Source organism: Frankliniella occidentalis, unplaced genomic scaffold (genome assembly GCF_000697945.3).
Source record: "Frankliniella occidentalis isolate FOCC.00 unplaced genomic scaffold, Focc_3.1 Scaffold163, whole genome shotgun sequence".
Taxonomy (NCBI): domain Eukaryota; kingdom Metazoa; phylum Arthropoda; class Insecta; order Thysanoptera; family Thripidae; genus Frankliniella; species Frankliniella occidentalis.
In genome coordinates, this window is record NW_026267289.1 from 255,941 (window position 1) to 256,880 (window position 940).

The window sequence follows — 940 nt, forward strand, 5'->3', positions numbered from 1 at the left end:
GGGGGGGACCTCGCGCCATATTAGTGCAGGTGCAAGGCGGGTTCAAGGGGCACCGCCCATCACAATGAGCTGATTCCCGTGTAGTATGGTTTCATTTGCCATGACGAGCAGCGTGTTTCGGGGAAACCTCGCACATGTTTTGTCGGATGCGGATCAGGTGAGCGCTGAGCGCGCTAGGCGCCACGCGCGCCGGGGGTCGTGTGCCGCCATAAGTACCCGGCGGGTGGCGACGGGGACGGCACTTCGCCTCCAAGCTGCAAAACAGCCATCGCCATGCACGCCCCTCTGGTCGTGCTCGCCGGCCTCTGCGGACTCGCGGCCGCTGCTCAAGGTAGGTCTCGGGAAGGGCTCGAATTTATGGCGAAGTACCCCTCGCGGGCCTTTTGTTTACCCTTTTGAATAAAAAAAAAGTTTTTGAGGACTATTCAAGATTGGCACCGGAAGTCAGAAAGTCCGGGGGCCCTTTCCTGATCGCCCTCCAGCGGACGAGACCTTTAGCTAACTTTCATCCATTTCTGTTGCAGGCGCTGAGCTAAATCACCTGACGGGTGCGTTATTGCAGCGAGGGTGCGGTACGCAAGGCGGGCTTTTAAATTTACTTTTCACGTCATGAGCTTCCTGCCCACAGCAAAGTACGGCCTGATCCCGGACCCGCTGCACCTGACGAGCTTTTTCGACCTGCCGCGCACGACCGCGGATGCCGCCAAGGACAAGTGGGCGAAGGCCGACGGCGTTCTGACGAACAAGGGCGTGACGGTCTGGTGCAGGGACAATGACTACCGCGTGTGCCTCTTGTTCGACTCGCTGGGGAGCGTGGCCGGTATCCAAGTGTCGGTGAGTGGGGTGGCCTTAGGGTGGCGTAAGGGCGGCCTAAGGGTGGCCTAGGGGCAATCAAAGGGCGGCCGAGTGCCGGCCTAAGGGTGGCGTAGGGGTGGCCGAA

At 60.4% G+C, this 940-nt stretch overlaps 2 protein-coding genes across 2 annotated transcripts in view; both read left to right on the forward strand.

The window, feature by feature from the left end:
- Window positions 1-940, forward strand: part of LOC127750276 (uncharacterized) — a 6,622-nt gene extending 5,682 nt beyond the window's left edge. The window contains exons 2-4 of the mRNA XM_052271475.1: window positions 260-331; window positions 525-548; window positions 629-940. Coding sequence (XP_052127435.1) covers window positions 274-331; window positions 525-548; window positions 629-885 — 339 coding nt within the window. The 5' untranslated portion in view covers window positions 260-273 and the 3' untranslated portion in view covers window positions 886-940. The remainder of the gene's footprint in view (window positions 1-259; window positions 332-524; window positions 549-628) is intronic.
- The window catches only part of LOC113209045 (uncharacterized MFS-type transporter C09D4.1), a 12,646-nt gene that overhangs the window by 4,101 nt on the left and 7,605 nt on the right, over window positions 1-940 (forward strand). The window lies entirely within an intron of this gene.